General features: G+C 50.6%; 1 protein-coding gene across 1 annotated transcript; it reads right to left on the reverse strand.

The window, feature by feature from the left end:
- Nucleotides 1-145: 145 nt before the first annotated feature.
- LOC131294218 (talin-2) lies at nucleotides 146-15,669 on the reverse strand. The gene is made up of 10 exons (XM_058322266.1): nucleotides 14,823-15,669; nucleotides 14,250-14,753; nucleotides 13,892-13,983; nucleotides 13,542-13,630; nucleotides 12,439-13,102; nucleotides 8,321-12,361; nucleotides 8,071-8,261; nucleotides 3,917-4,558; nucleotides 2,138-3,252; nucleotides 146-1,098 (listed from the first exon to the last, which is right to left on the reverse strand). The coding sequence occupies exons 1-10, from the start codon at nucleotides 15,632-15,634 to the stop codon at nucleotides 438-440; spliced, it is 8,811 nt and encodes a 2,936-aa protein (XP_058178249.1). The 5' UTR covers nucleotides 15,635-15,669; the 3' UTR covers nucleotides 146-437.
- Nucleotides 15,670-18,924: the final 3,255 nt, after the last annotated feature.

The raw sequence follows: 18,924 nt of genomic DNA on the forward strand, positions 1-18,924 counted from the left end.
TTAGGAGGTGTTTTTACTTTTTCTCTCGTTAGATACAAATTTTCCTTCCTCAAACGAATTAAAAGGTTGTGTTAGAAAAGTGTGGCACATTTCGTGTTGGTTACATGTTTACATCGGAGGGGGGGAAAAAAGGAGGAACCGGGCAGCAAATGGTACCCGAAAACGAAAAGGCTTAAGTTTAATAATTCGCTTTGTTTAGTAAAATTTAGTTACACGCTACCATAACTACACACTATCGTACACACTTACGGACTACAACAAGGGGTCAACAAGAATCGGGCGGCGGAATTGGTACGAAAAAATTACACACAAATAAAACCGCTCGAATAAACCGGTTCGAATTACAATAATTAGTGCAAAAACACAACTTTACACACGCACGAATTTAGACATGGGGGGGAGGGCAAGGAAGCCACGTGGGAGACCATTGTCGATGTTTACTTCCATTCCGTACCGCCACCACCGCCGGACGATTTCATGGTCGTGGAGGAGGACGTCGAATGGTGATGAGAGGAGGAGGTGGTCATCATCTGGATCTTTTTGGTCTGGACGATTTGCTGCTGCTGGTGCTGCTGTTGTTGGCTGCTGACGGTTGACGATGACGCACGTTGCTCCATCATTGTCCGGTTGAGCATGGTGGCATCGGTCGGTGCGCCACTGTCAAAGAGACTAACGTTTCCATTTTTAATCGGATGTACGGAAGGTGAACCCCCCGGGTTGGTGGTTGAGGTGGTGGTGCGAAGGAAGTGTTGCTGCTGATGCTGCTGATGTTGCTGCTGATGTTGCTGCTGATGCTGATGATGGTACGGTTGAGTGCTAGCGGCGTTAAAGGAGGCACTAGTAGTGGCGGCGGTAGCAGGATTAAAGCTACTATTCGAACTTGCGGATGTTGGCGTGCCAACGTTGTTATTGTTGTGCGGTGGCGTGCCGGCAAACCTTGGCTGTTGCTGATACTGTTGCTGTTGCTGCTGCTGCTGTTGCTGCTCTTGTCGTAGATCGTGCTGATCTAGGTTAAGCTTGGCAAACTTCTGCTCCACGGTGGTTAGCGGGTTGGGATTAGTAGTACTGTTGGCATTCTGGAAGACACGGGTTTCGTATCTGTTGCCGTTGTTACGTTTTGGCGCGCGCGAGCAGGGGTGGGGAAAGGCAAACAGGGTAGGGTGGGGGGGTAACAATCACAGGCGATAAGGGATCAAACGGAGCACGAAAGAGTGGAAGAGAAAAAAGAAACGAAAAAAAAACATTGGTTGGTTTAGGTTAGGGTTGCGATTATGCGATTACGACTAAGAATAGTTGAGAGAATCAGGTATTAAATTGGATGATGATGACTATTACAATTACAAGGGTGAAAGGTTTCATGATGCTTGAGAACTATACAGAAATTGGGGAAATTGAGTGAGATTAGGCCAGGGAAAGAGACGAAAAATATGTCACAAAGTGACACCAGCGTTTTACATCTCAGTTAGCAAACCCGGCAGTATGCGTAGAACATCAAACAATGCTAGCCTACTGTAATTGATGTTGAATCATCAAACCTCCTTCAAATTGGAACACAAACGAGTCAATTTTCCACTACTTTTACCTGTACCCCTCGACTGGTAGTCAACTATCATTGCGGTAGATCCTAGAAAGCGACGAATTGCCTACTTGATCCGTTTGCGTTGCCATTTGGAGGTTTGACGATTCAACATCCAAAACTTTACAGTAGGCTAGCATTGTTGGATGTTCTACGTACACTGCCGGGTTTGTTAACTGAGATGTAAAACGCTGTAAGTTTGTTTAGAAAGTATTATTGGTTCTTTACTTCATAGCATGGATTATTATTATCACCACCACCATCACCACCATTTGCTTATTTTACAATCCAGCCGTAAAAGAACATTTGTGGCCAATGAAGTCAGTCACAGCTGATATAAAATTATAATCGTACCATGCGGTTTTTGTGAGGTTTAAAAAGAGAAATATACGAAGATTAACTACTTTTAGATAAGGATGGCATAGGGAAAATTGTCAGCTTTTCCTGTTTCTTCTTACCGAAGAAATAAAGAAATGTAGACGTTTATGTGACGAAAAAGGAAAGAAATACATTTCCCAAAGGGGAAAAGCCTACTATGTTCAGCGCTGTGGGAGAGCTTACCTTGTGGTGAATCCTTCGTACGTTTGCGGGGCGCTACCACCATTGGTGTGCGGATGCTGCTGCGTTGGGGACGAGCGGAACGTACTCATCGGTTGCACCTTGTTCTGGAGGTCTTGTATGGCGGCATCGAATTGCGTCCGGTTGAACTTGGATGCACTGAGGTTAGCGTTTTCGACGCGTGTCGTGTCGTACGCACGGTTCAGCATCGAGGGTGAAACCAGCGCCGAAGGGGACTTTAGCGCGTCCGATTGGTACGGTTTCGGGACGGCGTTGGCTGTGAGCAGCTGACTTCCCTGAGCTCGCTGCAGGCTGGGACTTCCCGGTGAAACGGTTCCGTGAAGACGAGGCATGGTGCTCGCACCACCGGGAGACCCACCAATACCACCGGCCGGGGAGGAGTACGTTCCCGGTTTCGGTAGTGTTTGCGGTGGCTTCGGTGAAGTGGACTGGCCGTAGCCAGCGAACGGTGGCGGTGCAATGCCACCCTCGTCACTCTCGTCGGTTGTGAAGCCACCTCCCAGCTTCTGCCGGTACTTCGCGTGCCGGATGGCGATCAGTTTGTTCTTCGCTTCCTCCAGCTGTCGTTCGCGCATTAGGATCTCCGAGCGGGCATTGATTTCTTGCGCCATGCCGTCCACCATGTTCCGGTTCAAGCGCAGCGTATGCTCCTCCTCTCCCTCGATCGCTTGCTGGGCGGCTTGAACCAGCTTGTCAGTCGACTTGATCACCGCATTACCGGCCGCCTGCAGTCGCCGTCCCGTCTCCGAGTTGGGATCCGACTTCACCTTGCACGCAATCAACAGCTGGGCGGTCGAGCTGGCCACCTGTTTGGCCGAGGAAATGAGCATCTCCTCCGTGCCAACTCCCTGGACGAGGTTCTGGGCCGCCTCGACGAGACTGTGGGTGGCCGCAGCAACCAACCGGGCAGCCGATATAAGTCCCTCCGACCACTGGCCATCGTCCGACGATGTCAGCGGGCGCTTGGCCACCTTGCCTTGGTCGATCAGCTCACGCTGGGCCGCATTGGCAGCGCGGACCAGCGACGACGATGCCGCCATAATGCTCTTGGCCGCCTCCAGAATCATTTCATCAAAGTTTAGATTTTCATCCGCCTCCTAAAAAAGCACAGATATAATAGAAAGGGAGGTAAGTACAAGCACTCAAGAAAGGGATGATTAAATAAGTCTAAAGTTAGTAAAACAACGCATACAAGCTGAGAAGAAAAACCAAAACGATTGAAGAAATGAAACAAAACAAAAGCCAAATGGAATCAACCAATTGAATGAGGAAAATAAAATTTGCTTGTTTTAAAACAAGTGAAACAAAAATTATTAAATTTAAATTCGCAAGAAAAATGAAACGCTTTATTTATATTGTTATTTCACAACCAAATATCTTTTACCAGAAAGAGTACTTTCACTCCGTTGATTTTATTTTTGATAGCACAAACACTTCACGGGAAGTGTTAACTTTGTTTCACAACTGATTTTCCGATGACCAACGATAATCACAGTAATAATATGTTTGATTCCTGGGTGATAGTAGAAAACTTAACAACCAAGAATATCAAACATATCTCACCGTAAACTATCCAACCTTAGTAAACCTCCACCAGCGAAGTTTTGTTAGAAGGAGACGAATTGGGGTTATGGAGAACGGGTGGGAAGGTATTGGAAGGGATAAAGTGGTTAAAAAATCCTACGAGAAGCACACTCTTACGAGTCTGAGATGTTAGTTAACGGACACTTTGGCACGTGCGATCGATATTATTCGACTTACCTTCACCTCCTGTCGTCGTGGGCGCAGGTTGGCCAGCTTCTTGGCGGCCGCTTCGATCGATGCAGCCGCACCCAGCAGTTCGTTCTCCGCAATCACCGTCGGATCGTCCGGATCGACCCAGTCCGAACCCTTGAGCAGCTGCGCCATTCCGACCAGATCCGTCACGCACATGGCAACGCGTCGCGAAAGCTGCATCCGCTCGTCGGCCGTACAGTGATTCAGGATGCCCTCGAGCAGATCACGGTACGCGATGGCCACGGCCGAGCCGGCGTCGAGCGTGCGCTGGCGCAGTTCCGCCGTATCCGCGCACGACCAAGCGACCGACTTGCACACGATCAGCATGTCCGAGATCGTTTTGCGACCGAGGTTGGCGGCGGCGGCGATGTCCGCCTGCAGATTGGAGGCACCGGCCGACACCGCCTTGGCCGTGGCCGCCGTCACGTGCTTGGTGACGTTGATCAGGTCTTCCGGGCGCGACAACTGCTGCATGCTCGAGCGCATCATCTCCGGGGCGAACTGCATCGAGCGGAGCTCCTGCGAAATGGCGTCCACCGTGGCTTCCATGGCGCGTGTGCCGCGCGTGTGTTCGTCTTCGACGGCCTTCACCGTCTTAAGCAGCGAGGTGACATTCATCACCATAACCTAAGCTCACGGAAGAGGTGTAGAGGAAGATAGAAATCGATATTAAAAATTGGATGTCGTCCGGCGCGGAATGAACAGTCGTTAGTGAGAAAATAAACACAGCAGCGGTTAGATGAAATATTAAACAAGCGAGATTGGATGAAATATTTTGAGAAACTGGGAAACTCTGTTGTTTTCTTTTGACGTTAATTGACTATGTTTTAATTTGGTTCTTTTAGGCACATTTATTTACCCCTGTGATTGCAATTCTTTCATCAAGATATTTCATCCCTTTGATTAGGGACAACACACTATCACATCTCTACGTGGCGATAGCATATTTTTCCCTTCATCAAAAGTTTATATAAACGGAAACATATTACCTACAGTTGCGCTCGATTTCATTTCTGTGTTTTTCTGTTCTAATCCCGCAGTGTTTCATTTTATGCAAATTTCCTCGATTCCTGTCGGCCGACACATACACACACACATCACACACACGGGGACATACATTCACACAGCATAATGGAGAGAGGCGGAAATCAAACGTCGGCCAGGAAGGAAAGGGCAGAGTCCGGTTCAAAATCAGCATTTTGGAGAAAAGCGGTGCGAATAACTCTCGAGAGGGGCACAAAGAGGAACACAAGTAACGGCTGCACTTGGGCGGGGGGTGTTGATAAATACATAGAATACATTTATTTCCGAAACATAAAAAAACACCACATTGAACGGCCATAGAGTAAAAGCGGGATCCCTTGGGGGAATTGTTCTTCTAATAATAAATACTAGTTCTTTTTTTGAATGACACTTAAACCAGCGATCGAAGGGGCAAACAACAAGTATGTGTTTGGGGGGAAATCGCTCAGAACACGCCATCGAACAGGGTCGGTACGGTGGACAGAAGGCGCAACAGTTCTTCCTCCTGATCGCAAAGCCACCAGGCGGCGGCCAACTGCGATTCGACGCCCAGTTGCTGCTGTTTGCAAAAAGTAACCGACGGATTGGGTTGGGTTGGTTGTGTTGATGAATGTGTGGGCAGACAGCAGTGGTGTAGCGGATGAGGGGGTGCAGTTGGAATGAAAGAAAGAAAGAGAGAAAAAAATGGGGACACAGAACCAATAGGTGGAACAGTTCTCTACAATTTTTCTTTTCGGGGGAATGGGTGGAAATAGCGTGAAGAGTTTGGAGGAGAGATTGAGATCTGGGAAATCTCAAAAGGGTGACAGTAGAGTAGCCATTTCATCATTCCACAAAGCGTACAACAACGCAGATGCATAGTAGGCACAACGATTGCACTCGCCTACTAGAGATACGTTCACATAGCAACTACAACTACACGAGACGATGCCGACTAAAGCTCGAGGGTATTAAAGGATGTACGCAATCGGGTTAGGGTTGCACGGTACGAGCGGCTCGTGCGGACGTGTGTTTGCTCTGAGTGTGGTGGTGGTGGGTGTGGTGGTAAATGTACTGTTGGCCAACATTCTCCTCCTCCGGACGATACCCGGCCAGCACGGACATGCTCGTCTCGGTGAGGCACAGTTCCCGTATCATCTGTGGAAATGGAATGGAATGGAACGGAATGCAAGTCACAGGCGGCGAGACGATAATGGCGCAGTACCCTTAAAACACCAAACCCAAGGCATTGAGGAATGGTGGTTGGATTCGGAAGGAAACCCCACAGCGTAGGATGTTTTTTCATTGTGGAAAAGGGAAATCATTCTTCGATCCGTTTTTGGCCACAGAGTTTGAAACATATTCTTAGTGAAATCCTTATGGTCGGAGGATTCCATCAAGTGGTATTCTCAGTGGTATAGCACCTAAGTAGGCCTTTATCCGTGGGGATGCAACCAATATTAGTTCCATACCCTCAACACTACTTTTATCTATCGAGCATATCGTTAGAGCATTCCAAATACTACGAAACGGTCATTCCAACTTCTACGTAGTTTACCCCTAGAACAAAGCCGCTTGTTACGGCAATCGATCAATTTGTTTAATCCTCCAACCACGATTTACGTTTCCAAATAATATGGGGATGCGGTTAAGTACGAGCAGTACAATTTCCATTCGATTCTAAGTAGGTAAGTGGTTCGGTGGCGACTCCACTGGTCGGTACTCTACGCCTTCTACTATAACATGCAGGACGAGCAAAACAAGACGGGGTATTTTCAGTCAACTACATTCCCTTGGCATTCCACAAGACGTCACGAGCAGTATAACCTCATTCCATCGATTTCCAAGCAGAGTTGATACAAAGATGCGACGGGAACTTAAACGATGAAAATAAGGGGACAGGTGCGTGTGTGAAAGAGAAGAAACAGTAGGAGGGAGATAGTGATAGAGAGAAGAAGAGACGAAATAGATCCCGCACTGCATGCACAACGGACATTAAACCACGCACGCAGATTGTGATCTCTGAAGCGGAGACACTTTCCTTCCCTTCGACGAAATGCGACACTCTTGTTGATTCCACAATATTCCGAGGACACACGAATGTACATGTGCCGTGGTGTGCGTGTGTGTGTGTGTTTATGTGGAACGAGAACGAGGTACTACAAAAGGACGATCATACGAATCGAAAGAAATCGTAGCGAAACTGTAAAACTATGTCCGTGTTGATTATGCTAATTAATGGGGCTCTATAACGGACGTGTGCTTGGCTTGAGTTAGGATGTGGGATGATATGGAATGCGCGACGCATTTGAAAATGACGGTTTCGTTTGAAGGGGGGCTGGTTGTCTCTTTTTAAGAATGTTGTGTTTGAGTCAAAAGACCAAAATATTAAAAAACAAATATTTGTCGGTTATTGCTTTCGATTAGAACGATATTAACATAAATATATATATACAGATTGTCCCGAGTGTCTCGGACTTGGGTGTTAAGTGTTTGATTAGATCAGGCGAAGCAACGTTTTCGGGGTGTACGATTTGAACGGGGACAGTGAAGCTTAGTAATAGTGTTGCATTGTTTTAAGTTGTATTTTTGTCTAAAACATGTTAGGTTAATTGTATTGATAATTTTAAATTTAGACACATAACTTGGCAGCGATTGCGATAGCGACCGAACCAAACGAAAGTGACTCTCTCTAAGTGCCCAATCGGACGCAACGTGCTTCGAAGTAACGGTTAATCACGAGAGTTTCGGTTTAGGAAAAGCCAATAGAGTAATCTTGCACAATGCAGAACAAAGTTTGTGTTTGTGTATTGCAAAGGACACATAAGACAACCGTTGGCCGGAAACGAGGAGGGTGCGTACACGCGTTTAAAGAGGGGGCTTGCACATTGATTGCGAGCAAAGACATCGAAACTGCGCGCATGCACTTTGGTATTGGGATGGGAATTTGGAATAAAACCAAACGAAACGAGGCATTCTGGAGGAAAGTGGTGTGTCGATGCAAAGGCTGCGGGGATGATGGGGTTGGGCGAAACGAAAAACAAAAATGGGGCAGTGAAGTGTGACAGGGGGTTGGAGGGAGGGAATGAGAAAAAATATAAACAAAAGAAAACAAAAACTGAACAAAACGAACATACCTTAGCGCTATCTTTCAAATCATTCATAGCTGGATCGTTAATGGGCTTGCCGGAGGCGAGTTTAGTAGCGTTTATTAGCTCACCGAGTGCAGCGGCAACGTCTTTGACCGCGTTTATCACCATCACTTGCGAGTCGGGCTGTCCGGAACCGAGCGAGGCGGCACCATGCTTGACGGCGTCGGCTAGTTGCACTAAAAAATCGGAGAGGAGTGTCAGTATATCGCTTCCATCACGATGAGAATCAACTTACGAATGGTTGTTACTGCGTTCTGGGCTGCGGCAGCCAGTTGGTCCTGTGTACCGGCAGCTCCGGCCACGAGAATCTTGGTGTCCTCGACGAGTGCCTTGGCCGTTTTGAGGATGTGCTCACGGTGATCGGAGAACTTGCCGTCCTCGTCGCTCGATTGCAGAGTTCCGGCCGTGGCGAACATGATCGTCGTGTCGAGGTCGCTGATGATCGCCGAAACCGTGCTCGATGCGTTGATGCACGCTTGGGTGCCGCGAGACCCGGCCTGCAGGGCGGCCAGCACCTGGGCGACCTTCTCCGAGACGTCGCGGGCACCGCGCGAAATTTCCACCAATCCGCTGCTGTCATCCTTCCGGATGCCCGTCGTCGACTGGATAAGTACGTTGACCGAGCGACCCAGGTCCTGCACCGTGTTGCGAATGCGTATGGCCACATCCGGCGTGGTGGTGAGGGCCGAAGCGCCGATCGCATCCTGTGCCAGCTGCGTGTAATGGTGCGTCATCTCAACGCACAGCTGAGCCAACTTCGACGGGTCGATGGCGGCCTTCGCGTTGATTTCGTTCGCATACCGAGCGATCTCCTTCGCACTCTGGACCATACGCGTCTGGTAGTCGACGTAGGTGTCGTTAAGTGACGCTCCGAGGAACGACTGGCGCTTGTCCGAGATGCGCGACATCGAGCGAGATATTTGCTCCATCAGTCCCGTCACGACACCGTTTTCCGTCGAGAGTCGTTCCACCGTAGCGTTCAGCTCTTGGATGGCCTCCCGCGTCGACTCGACCGCTTCATCCAGCTCCGGGTGGAGTTGGTTCGCCCGTGGATTACCTCCCGCACTTTTGGCCGTCTGGACGAGCTGCGCGCAGCATTCCACGACCGACTTGACCTGGTTAATGAGCACCGTCTGCTGGCCGGAGTGGACAAGCTGCGAGCACGCACCGATCACACCGTTCGTCAGTGGGACGATATGCTTCGCGATTTGATTGACGGCGTGGCCAAGACTTTCGGCGTTCTTCTTTGCCGACGACTTGACCGGCTCGAGGCGATCGATCAGTTCGGAGGCCGCATTCAACGATTGGTTCGTGAAGCCCTGCAGGTTGCTGTCCTTGCGCTGCGGCAACCCATCAACACCGACGGCCAGCGCGGCCGAGTTGAGCTCGCGCGAACAATCCTTCAGCACCTCCAGCACCTGATCGCACTGCATCTGTCCGGGGGCCTTCTCGCGGATGCTGGTGGCGAGCATTTTAATGCTATCCGACACGTTGCGGCTGTGGATGGCCAGCTGCTGCCAAACGGGTGGGTCCGTTGGCGTGAGGGCAAGCACCTTCGCCGTGCGTACCATATCGACGGCACCATCCAGGATACCGCGACCAGCCGATAGGATCGGTTCCTGCGCCTTACGTCCCTCGGTGGAGATACGTGCCGGAATCGAGATGAACTCCGGAGACGACGCAAAGTGACACAGAGACGAGACGGCTTCCAGCAGTGGTTCGGTAGCCGCCGCACAACGTTGACGCGAGGCGGGGCTGTAATCTTGATCGAGCGCTTTAATTTCGCGTACCAACGTGGCGGTCGAGTTGGCAACCTCTTTGGCCGCTTGTACGAAATGACGCTTTGCGACGGGGTTGGTGGTGGTTGAGCTAGCGTTACGGCAAGCGTTGCACAAGGCCGACGTGTGCTTCGCAATGATGGTCGCCGCGGAAAGAACTTGCTGCTGCGACGATGATTGACCGCGCAGGATGTCGCAACTCTGGCGAATCGCTTGCGAGGCGCGGGCATACTGCGCTTGATCGACGATTCCCGGGCGCCCACCAACGCTGGTCGGGTTCGAAACACCGACGAGGTAAGCAGCCTGGGCCGCCGACTCAATCAATCCCCGGATCGATTCCGAAACCGAGTTAACCGAATGGCCAAACTCGACGTGCTTCGAGTTCTTTGCGTTGTTCGCAATGCCTGTCATTCCGTCACCAAGGGCGCGCGATTTTTCCAGCACCGTATCGAGACAATCGAAGTATCCCTGGTCGGTCAGTGACTCCTGGGGCGATTCGAGCAACGGTCGGAGCGACTCGATGCTACGGATTGCACTATCGCACTCCTTCTGACCCGGAGCTGCCTGAGTGCAGACATCCACCAGCCGGTTGATGCTTTCGGTGACCATACGTGCCGCCGAAGAGAGTTCATTCTTGGCATTCGGACGATCCGGATCACCGGCCACGTAGCGGGCCGTTCCGAGCAAACTGATCGATTGATTCGATACACCCCGAAGTGAGTTGACAATCTCCTCGCGAGCTCGCACCTCACCGGTTTGTCCAGCCATCTCTAGCGTCACGGTGAGCAGTTCCTTATACGCCTGACAGAACTCTTGACTCGTGTTGGCCAACTTGATGGAACTATCGTACGACTGAGCCACCTGCCCTCCAGCCACGTTCAACTGATCAGCAGCCGACTTCAGTTCGTTTTGCAGCTGACCGTACGCTCGATCGGAAGGTGGATATTCGCCCGTGTCAAGGATGCTGCGCAAATCGCTGATCGTCTCGAACGCTTCGTTGATGTCCTTCACACCCGGCAAGCAATCGATCGTGCGACCGAGCGAATGTTTCGTACGCTTGATCGCAATCAGCAGCGCCTCCTGGTTGTCCAGATTCTGCAGCGTTCGCTGTGCTTCCTCGATCACGCGGAGCGAATCCACGATCACCTCATCGGCACAGTCGACCACGGCCGGATTCTTCGTCGTCACCAGCACGCCCCGAACGCTCTTGGTGTAGTCACCGAGCGCGAGCGCAGTATCCCGACCGGCCACTCCGGCGTACGTCCTATTGCCCTGCTGTGCAGCCGTCGCCAACTGGTGCATCGATACATCCACCGAGTTGCTGGCGGCGGCCAACTGCTTGAAGCAGCTGTCGGCCGTCTCACCCGGGAGCGGCCGAAGGCTACCTTCCTGCGCAGCACGGCGCGTGTCGTTCAGCACATTGCGAAGGTTACGCACGGCTTCCAGTGCTGCGTCCAGTTCGTTTCCACCGCAAGCCTCCCGGGCACGATGTGCCGCCAGACGAAGATCGTGAATGGCATGCGTGAGATTGACGGAACACCGGCCAAGCTGTTGTGAAGCCGCCTGATCCATCACCGTCGGTTGGAGCTCTCGTGCCGACGCAGCCATCTGTGCACCCGGCTCGAGGAACATCTCTGAGGCGTCGATAAGACCCAGCTGTGCATTCGGATCGTCCGGGCGCGATAGGGTGCTCTTTACTCCGGCCACAAGCCGCGGGATTTGATCCGCCACCGCCTGGCAGTCCTGCAGCAGAATCTCCTTCGTCTGCACGTCATTGCTGTGGATGAGCGAGTTCTGAGCGGCCGTAATGCACTGCGTGGCGGATGATGCTGCCTGCTTTGCGCACTGCTCCAACCGACCAATCAGCTGCCGCTTTATCGCGGGTGTGTTCGCCGTCGTCGTGGTAATGACACGCAATTCCTCCGCTGCCGCACGAAGCGTTTCCTGGTGGCCAGAATCGTGCGGATTGCCGGCGCACAATCGAGCCGCCTCGACCATCCGGGCCGTTGCGTCCGCCAGCTGCTTTGCCGCCTCGAGCAGCTTCCTCTGCATGTTGGAATCATTCTGGCTTTCCGCCTCGCCTTTGATGCTCTGGATCAGCTGCGCCGTCGCTTTGCCCAGCTGCTGCGCCTGGCGGATCATCTCCTGTGGGTCCGACGAGGAGACGAGAATGTCCGTCGCTACCAGCACGTTGTCGACCGGGTTTTCATTCTCCACCCGTCGTGCCTTCTCACGTGCACTTAGCTTGATGTGCTCCAACAGATCGGTGAGGGACTTCGAGACGTCTTTGGCCGCGGCCGTAAGATCACCACGCAACTGTTGATTGTCCGTCGCTTCGTTGCAGACTTCGGCCAGATGGGCGACCGCTTTGGCCACTTCTCGAGCGGCTGCTTCGAGCTGCTCGCGACAGGCCGGACTCTGGATCGTCGGTGCAACGACACGGGCACACGCAACCAACTGACTGGTGGCCAAAGCGCACTGGCTAGCAGCTCCAATCACTACGATGTATTGGAAGGAAAATAAATTAAATTAATTTTTGAAGAATTATTCGATCCGGAAACAACTCAGTACATACCTTTATTTCTGGTCGCCTCGTCTTCCGTAACGGCCGCAATCGATTTCGCTTTCAGCACCAACGCAGCGGTCGTGTTGGCAACGGCCTTGGCCAAGCTCAGCAGCATGTCGTGCAGCTCACGGCTCTCGATACTCTCCTCCCCGATCGTGCTCAATACCTGACCGCTCGCCTCACCAACACGCGTCGCCGCATTCAGCAGATTCTGGCGCGGTTCCTTGCTCTCCGGTTCGGCCGACTTCAGCAGATCGCTGAACGCATTGCACAACTTCCGGGTCGCCTCGAGCAACTTATCGCCGGTGCAATCGTCGTCCATGAGCGCCGCAATCAGGCGCACCTCCTTCGTTACCTCCGGGATGCTCTGGGTGATTTGCGATACCGCCGCACCGACCGCTTCGTGGTCGATCTCGTCCGGCTGCGAGGCCGTTACCACCTGCGCCGTGGCCGCATTCATCGTCGCCAGATGCGTCGTGACCGTCTGCTTCGAGGTGTCGAGCGTTTCCTCACGCCACTGCAACGATCCGGGATCGGTACCGAGCGGTGGCAGCTGGACCTTCGTTTCCAGATCCTTCTCGGCCTGGTTGAGCGCATCCTGCCCGGCGGAAATGTACCCGAGCAGAGCACGCTGTGGCTCCGACAGAACCGAACTGATGCGAGTTTGTTGTAACTGTAGATGATGAAGTGGCAAGAAAATATAAACATATGTCCGATAGGGGGAAAACGAAATTAGTTTGCGATAACCATTTTTCTTAGTTGTATAAACATGTAGTAATGTTATGGGGTTTGTGTGAGTGTGTGTATGTGTTTCTCATTGTTAGATGTTGGTGCATGAAGTGTACTGTTTCACGTTAGTGATGTTATCTACTTTAACATATTGAAACAAAATCGTAATTCACCTACGTCTGGAAGTTTGTATTGATTCAAGTTCGATTCGGTTAGAGTTTGGGGTTAGACAACAATATTACGCAGCGTGAAACGAAATGGAGAACAAGAAACAACAGGCTGATGATACGATCAATGGAACATTTTCTAAGAAATTAATTGTTAGCTGATGGTAAACGTACAGAATTAGAAATTATATAGCAAAAATAAAGGATAACTCTCACCATTGGCGGCTGATGAGCCAGATTGACCTGTCCAACGATGGCACCGTACTGTATCGATTGCATCTCACCAGTACCGTACGATCGTTCGCCTACTTTCACACACACACACGCACACACACACACATACACAAATGCGCACACAATCATAAGGGATGGGGCATCAACAGAACGACCATTGTAACGGAACGGAAAAAGGGTGATGAACGAAACGTAAAAATATAGAAAAGAGATAAAAAAAAGGATAAAATTAAAAATTATTCAAGCATATGAAGATAACGTATGGAAATAGTAAATATATGGACGTAAAACTGAAAAGACTCTATAATGTGTCCGGTAAAGGCGAAACTTACCGTCAGTTCCCCGCATAACGGCTGGCTTGGCAATGGAATGGGTTTCCACCTTGCCGGACTTGTTCGTTTCCTCGTGTTGCAGGAAGGTGGCTCTAAAAAAGAACAAGGCAGAAGTTAGATTGTGCCGATGGTCGGTCATTGGCGTTAGTTGTTGACCATTATGATGGGTGATGAAGTGTGACAGTTATGTTCGTCATGAAAAGAAAAAGTCCCCCGTTTAAAGACACTTAAATTTAATCACCGTCTAACGGAAACAATTGCTACGACAAACATTTTCTATCCATCGTTCATACACCTTGATATGGTCAACGTTTAGGCTGCACCGGATGACCCGGTGCTCAGCGTTTCTTTTACTCACTTCGATGGTGCAACACTTTCCTCCACCATGGTCGATCCTTCGTCACCTTCGATGCCGAAATGGTCCTTCGCTTGCTTCTTCTTGAGAATGATATCGATGTAGCCGGCAATCAGCTGCACGATCTGCTCCGCTTCCGTCGTCTGTACGGAGTAGTACGAGTCGGCGTAGTCTCCAAAATCGAGCGTGAACGTGTTCGGCGAAGCACCCCATCGGCGCACGGTGGTGAGGGGCCAGGATTTTAGAATTTCCTTCGTCAACTCATCCAACCGCAACACGGAGTCCTTCGTGACGCCCAGCAACCGTGGTACGAGCTTGTTCTTGCCGGTCATCTTTTCCTTCACCAGGAAAAACGTCACTCCGTACGTCGGAAGCTCGCGGGCCGTCTTGGTGTAGCGGTACTTCGCATCCAGGTCCGACAGGCCGATGTGTTTGCGATGCTCGGCAAAGATCTTCCGCTCAATGTTCTTCGTGCGTACGTACGACGAGGGAAGGAATTCACGTAAGCTACAAGAGAAAAGGTTACAGGACAAGTTAGAGCAACAATAGAGACGGACTTATTGGGAAGGTACTTACTCTAAAAAGCCAGCTTTGTGTTTCGCTTCATTGTGGTCGCCAAACTGTATCTGAACCTGGATGCCCGCGAACTCACACGCCTTGTCCTGCGTGACGGGATGCGTTCCGTCCAGAATGGCATCGCGCGCCTGCACATACAACAGATTCAGCTGTACCGGGTCGCGCGAATCGATGTTCTGGTCGGAGTAGAAGAACTTGCGCCGCAGCAAAACCGTCTCCTGCTCGTCAATGCCCTGCTCGCGCAGCGTCTTCCCCACGTCCACCCAGTTGATTTCGTCGTCTGTGCGCAGCTTCTTCCGCAAGCTTTCCATCTTCGTGTCACGCTCCTTTTCCTGCGCCTTTCGGCGCAACGTCAGCGTGCTCGTGTTGGACCGGTTGTCGGGCTGGTTCTCGTTCTGTGACTCGGGATCCTCCCGCACCAGCCCATACTCCTCGTGGTTGGTGATGCCAATCTTCGTGCAAATGACCACCATCAGCTGCGAGACCGGCTGCGAGTCGTCCACCAGGATCGTCTTGACCGCACCGTCCAACATTCGGACGCGCAGCGTTCGGTGCTTCTGCCGGTACTCGAGCACGTCGTGATTGTGCAGCATGTAGTAGCCGAGGTTGCGGGCAGGCTCCAACCAAACGCCCTGGCGTGTGTCATCGTCCGCTAGGAACAGGCCGAACTCTTGCGCCTGGCCCTGCACCGCCTCCGCGAACTTGTCCTTAATGATACGGCAGGCATCGAACACGGTCGTGTTCGGGTCGAACTGGATCGTCTTTGTCACCCGGCCTCCCTCGAGGCTGATCCGCAGCGAAAGTGTGGACATTTTCCTGCCCCTCGACCACTGCCGGCTATGTCTTCTTCGACGATTGCAACAGATCTGGTTGTCGCCTTAACGACACTAAAGAGAGAGAGAGAGAAAAGTGAACACATTAGTTTAACGGCATATCCTTCCTTCATCGTTCAGAGTTAGGAGTTATGGGCAATGGAATGGTTCTGCTGTTGTTTATCTCTTATCACATTGCGCGTCACTAAACCCTTCGACCATCCCATCTTTTCAGCAACTCTCAACTCAACAAATGCCACAAACACATTTCGACACCAGCAGTGTTCGTACATAAATTGACCACAAGAGATCTCCTATCATCAACCTTTCCTCTTCCCGCCTCCGAACCAGGACACCGCTCGCGTCCGTGTGCCGCTGAAAGGACAACGAGCTCACACATGGTTCCGTGCTGGCGCCACTCCGGATGACGTCGAAATTGTCATAAATCAAATTTTATTGTCCACTACCCACCACCAGCAACACCGTCACCATCGCCAACTGTGATGAAATGCGGTTTTGTGGTCGACGGAAGTTGAGGAAAGCGAGGAAAAGCTGTCATCGATGGTACGCGAAGCGATTCGGCGTTGGAAGAAGGAGTAGAAGGTGGGTTTTTGCGAGTTTTCCACTTTTTCTTTTTACCCCTCGGCAGAGGTAGCCGAGAGCTTGCACATTAGCGGCTGGTAAACCACTCGAAAAACCACACACTACTCTTCCGAACACACACATACGCAAACGTACGGAGGATAATGAACGCTCCAAATCCAGTCAAGCAGTCAACAGTAGGCTATAGAAGTGTACTTTTGTTTGAACGAATTAAAAAAAAACATCAGTATCTCATGGAAGCGTAAAAATAATAGTAAACAATAAAAAAATCGCATAGGATTTAATGTAATAATTGAATATAGATGAATTTTTCAAAACATTTTATTCCCACCAAACACCTCTTAACGAACCACTGTGCAATAGGTGAAGAGCAAACGGGTGATAAATCGGCATTCGAGTGAAATGGGTAAGGCTAAAAAAGGGAACGTCAGGAAGACACAGAAGCAGAGGTTTGGAAGTGACTGATGGAAATCAATCGATAGAAAACAACACGGGAACCAGTTGGAAACATTCGCCAGCCGCAACACGGTGCGATAAAAAGCGCATCATCGTTGAGTTTTACCAACGAACACTTCAACCAGCAGCCTTCTTCTTATCGAGCCAAAAGGGGTCACATCACCTCTTCTTGCATTTTTGTGACGAAACAGAGATGTCCCCTCTTTTTTTCGCCTTTCCATCATTCTCGTTCCCGTCTCGTTGTCGTCCTCGTGAAAAACGGAAATTCCCGCGGAATGTCCTCTCGACGCATCGCCATAAGTCACGCAGCGATATCGCAGTCACGTTCACGGACGATTTTGTTTTCCTTCCTCCCGGTCGGCGGTACGATAAGCAAGCACTTGGCTGCATGAGCCGGCCCAGAAGAACTCTCGGCAGTTCCTCATCATGGGTGCTCTGCTGCTTCCGGTAGCGGTAGAGGAAAAAAGGCACACTTCCGCATTCGAGTCGATTACTAAACCGTTCTCCGCTACCACCTCCAGCATCTAAGCAGGCTATAGTTCTAGGACCCGACGCCGAAGGGCTACGGCGAGACGATGGATCCTTAAGCTCCCTCTGACCAAGTCGAGTGGAAAATTAGTCGTTACATTAAAATATGTTGCCATCGAAAAAGGCCCATAAATTCAACCTCTCACGCGTGCTCTGTCCACATCCGCAAGTCGTTCCAATAATCGATAACGAAACGCGAGGTGGGCTTTCCCTTGTCCGCCCTCGGCCCCCCCTCCCAGGTTGATTGAAAGTACCTCTCGTGAGGGGGCGTACGCTTGTGCTGCTCATTATCGTCTAAAGGTTGTTGAAAAATGGTTCACCATTACTATGCCGATTGGATTTGCCCTTATGTGCTTCCAGGGAATATCTTCGCCAAAAAAGCTAGCTCGAATCATTCTAAAGCCTTAGTAGGAATTTGGGAAGGCTCTCGATGGTACGGCTGGGAAAAGAAGAGCACCCCGATACCACGGCGGAGCCGACCGTTCATTAATTTTATTTTCCTAATCTGACACCGCAGAGGTAGGATTAATGTGATTATTCACTTTTCGGCAGCCGGAGTCGACACTAGACAATGCTCCCAAGGATAGCGGTGGCGTCATCCTTGAACAACAACCAGAGGCATTTCCAGGAGTTAGCTTTTCGTTCGAGCCTCGAAGTTCTGGGCCTCGTAATTTCTCCCAGAACCACATTTCACTCCTAGCAACGGCCGGCGACGGATAAATGGATATTTCGCTTGAGAAGTGTCAAACTTTCTCGTGCGCCAGTAGAAATTAATTAAAACAAACTGCTTCGCTTCACAGTCGATACAACAAGGTCCCCGAGAGCGGCTTGCTCTCTTTCCATCGGTTCGCAAACCCTACCTCACAAAGCCTTCATCAAAGTTGTCTCCATAACAACAAAAAAAGACGCCTGCGCATACAATGACGGAAGACCTACTTTCCACATACCTTCATACAAGAAGCTCCTTTAAATCGGAAGCTCTCACGTCAAGGAGGCGTTGCGAAGGTGTCGAATCATTCATTTTCGAGCAAGAGAAATATAATAAAATTCAATTTTTATACCAACTGCTGTTCAAGGTAGGGAATTGCTTCGGGAACAAAGGCGAACACTGCAGAACCGTCGGCCACAGTTGTACTTTGTGGAGTTTTGTGCACAATGTGCCCTTATCCTCCGTTCGCTGGGTTTCTTTTAAGATGTCCATCAAACACCATCAAATACACAGTTGCACACAGGCCAAAGATTACATGAAGTCTGACGGCCTTTTTTCCTATTCCGCAGAAACGGAACTCAAAGAAACTCAAATAGGATGAAAACCCCTGCCCACTCTGTTGGAAAAATCGCCACCATCTCATTTTTTGAAGAGAGCGGGCGGCATGGGAGGGGGTTTTCCATGAACCAAAAACACATGGCGACCGACGGCGTGAACTTTGATGACACGAGAAAAGTAGTACACAACCGGCCGGGGGGAGAGCAAAGAAGTGAGGGATAATAATCCTGCAATTGTGTGAAAGATAACTGCCGATGTTTTCCGCTTGACGAGGGGAAGTTTTCGTCCTACTGCTTCCGGTTTGCACAGGATCAAGGATGCCATGACCCGACGAGGACGATGCCGTAACGCGGAGAGGCGACAACGAGTGGCATTTTGAAAGGCACAAGGTTCGGTAAGCTTGTTGAAAAATACTAAAAAGACGCTCGGTGTGTGT

Source organism: Anopheles ziemanni, chromosome 2, assembly GCF_943734765.1.
Source record: "Anopheles ziemanni chromosome 2, idAnoZiCoDA_A2_x.2, whole genome shotgun sequence".
NCBI classification, from domain to species: Eukaryota; Metazoa; Arthropoda; class Insecta; order Diptera; family Culicidae; genus Anopheles; species Anopheles ziemanni.

Bases quoted from the DNA above. Each gene is read 5' to 3' on its own strand.
- LOC131294218 (XM_058322266.1), bottom strand. From the start codon at position 15,634: ATGTCCACACTTTCGCTGCGGATCAGCCTCGAGGGAGGCCGGGTGACA. The intron at 14,754-14,822 runs GTAAGTACCTTC...TTTCTCTTGTAG, and splicing joins CACAAAGCTGGCTTTTTAGA to CTTACGTGAATTCCTTCCCT. The intron at 8,262-8,320 runs GTAAGTTGATTC...CCGATTTTTTAG, and splicing joins GAACGCAGTAACAACCATTC to TGCAACTAGCCGACGCCGTC.